At 40.2% G+C, this 2,377-nt stretch overlaps 1 protein-coding gene across 1 annotated transcript in view; it reads right to left on the bottom strand.

Moving 5' to 3' along the window:
* LOC106879817 (retinal-binding protein) overlaps nt 1-2,377 on the bottom strand; it is a 29,308-nt gene that overhangs the window by 1,190 nt on the left and 25,741 nt on the right. Inside the window, exons 8-9 of the mRNA XM_052978069.1 lie at nt 1,669-1,749; nt 713-796 (exon numbers count right to left, since the gene is read on the bottom strand). Coding sequence (XP_052834029.1) covers nt 713-796; nt 1,669-1,749 — 165 coding nt within the window. The remainder of the gene's footprint in view (nt 1-712; nt 797-1,668; nt 1,750-2,377) is intronic.

Genomic DNA, 2,377 nt, shown 5'->3' with positions numbered 1-2,377 from the left:
TATAGAAAAATTTAATAAGTAAATACACTAAAAAGAACTATAATAAAATACAAAGTAATAATCGTTAAAATAATTATTACAGTTCATTTTAGTGTATTTACTTATTAAATTTTTCTATATGTGACTGTGGATTTTCATGGATGAGTTCATGAACTTTGGTTCTTTTCTCTAAATTATATATTTATTTATATATAGAAATATATGTGTATGAGAGGTATTGATATCCAGAAGACTCCCGATGGCAAGTAAGGCAATGCAAGTGGTACGGGAGGATCATAGACTCTCGGTTCGATAATAATACGAGTGAGGAGTCTCACGCGAGTCTTGTGCGAGCGTGTATATGTCAAATAAAATGAGACAACAATGCCGAGGCTGTGTGGAATTTATAGGACATTTATAAAGAGAAAGGTAGCCTTACAGCTGTTTCTGGGATATTAGGGATATCCCTTCATCAGAGACGATATGAGAGAGTTAAATAGAGGGAAATAGTAGAGTTCAATACAAGAAGTTAGTTTGGAAAGGGATAAGTAGAGGAAATATGAAGGGAAATATGAGAATAAAAATAAAAGTAAAAATATATGTAAGATATTACAGTTGCACTTATGTGTGCATGCATGTGTGTGTGTGTGTGTGTGTGTGTGTGTGTGTGTGTGCATGTGAAAGATAAAGAAAGGGAAGGTAAGAAAGAAAGAATGAGAAAGAGCTAACTTACTTCCCAAGACGAATATTTTCTGCTTCATATTTTCACTGAGTAATGGTTTGGCCAGTTTGTATATCATGGGTAACAACTTTGGTGCTGAAATGGAAAGGTAGAATGAGGAGTGGTGGTCAGATAAAATAAAATATACGTATCATCATCATTGCCATTTAACATCTGTTTTCCATGCTGGCACGGGTTGGACAGCTTGACAGGAACTGGTAAGGCAAAGGGCCAGACCAGGTTCCATAGTCTGATATGGCTTGGTTTCTACAACTGGACGCCCTTCTTAACACTGACCACCTTACAGAGTGGAGTGAGTGCTTCTTAGGTGGCCCAAGTACTGGATAGGTCTGTTTTGGCAAGGTTTTTACAGCTAGATGCTCTTCCAAACACTTTATAGTGTGGACTGGGTGCACCAGAAGTGGTAGGGTTACCAAGCAACTTGCAAGACAAAGATCTTTTGAGGGGAAGTGGGGGACTGGAGGAGGTGGCCTTGTGCCAGACGATGAGAGGATAGAGTGTGATAGAAGAACAGAGACAGAGGTCTTGCTGTAGGGGAGATACATGGTTACCCAGAGAGACAGAGACAGACAGACAGACAGAAAGAAAGAGAGAGTGAGAGAAAGTTGTGGTGAAAGAGTACAGCAGGGTTCGCCACCATCCCCTGCCGGAGCCTCGTGGGGCTTTTAGGTGTTTTCGCTCAATAAACACTCACAACGCCCGGTCTGGGAATCGAAACCACAATCCTATGACCGCAAGTCCGCTGCCCTAACCACTGGGCCATTGCGCCTCCACACACACACACACACACACACACACACACACATATATATATATATATATATATATATATAGATAGATATATATATATATATACACACACATACAGAAGGAGAAAGATAGATGGGCAGACAACAAAGCATGACCATCCCCAATGACAGCCACAACAAAATGACGAAAAGACTTACCGTTAATTAGAAATAGTCGCTTCATCATTTCTGGGTAATTATCTTCAAGGATATGCGAGAGATACATATTGAGATTTAAACCTGCAAAATACAACAGCAACATCAGCAACATTATCAGCAATAAGGACAACATTATCACATCATTTTAACCGTTTGCCTCCTCAAAGCATTTTCATAACCTTCTTCTAAACATCCAATGCTTGTTCACAATCCTTGTTTTATACATTCTGATTAATATAAAGATGTCCTTCCATGGGTCCCAAATTAATACATACATCACAGTGTAGATATAAATTAATATATAGACATCACATATATACATAGTTTAATGTTGTTGTTGGCACTCCGTCGGTTACAACGACGAGGGTTCCAGTTGATCAGATCAACGGAACAGCCTGCTCGTGAAATTAACGTGCAAGTGGCTGAGCACTCCACAGACACGTGTACCCATAACGTAGTTCTCGGGGGATATTCAGCGTGACACAGAGTGTGACAAGGCTGACCCTTTGAATTACAGGCACAACAGAAACAGGAAGTAAGAGTGAGAGAAGGTTGTGGTGAAAGAGTACAGCAGGGTTCGCCACCATCCCCTGCCGGAGCCTCGTGGAGCTTTTAGGTGTTTTCGCTCAATAAACACTCACAACGCGCGGTCTGGGAATCGAAACTGCGATCCTATGACATACATATATATGTGTGTTTGTTGCTACAA

The sequence above is a fragment of the Octopus bimaculoides genome, chromosome 30, assembly GCF_001194135.2.
Source record: "Octopus bimaculoides isolate UCB-OBI-ISO-001 chromosome 30, ASM119413v2, whole genome shotgun sequence".
NCBI lineage: Eukaryota > Metazoa > Mollusca > Cephalopoda > Octopoda > Octopodidae > Octopus > Octopus bimaculoides.
Note: the sequence above shows the minus strand (reverse complement) of the source record. Positions and strands in the feature narration are given on the sequence as shown.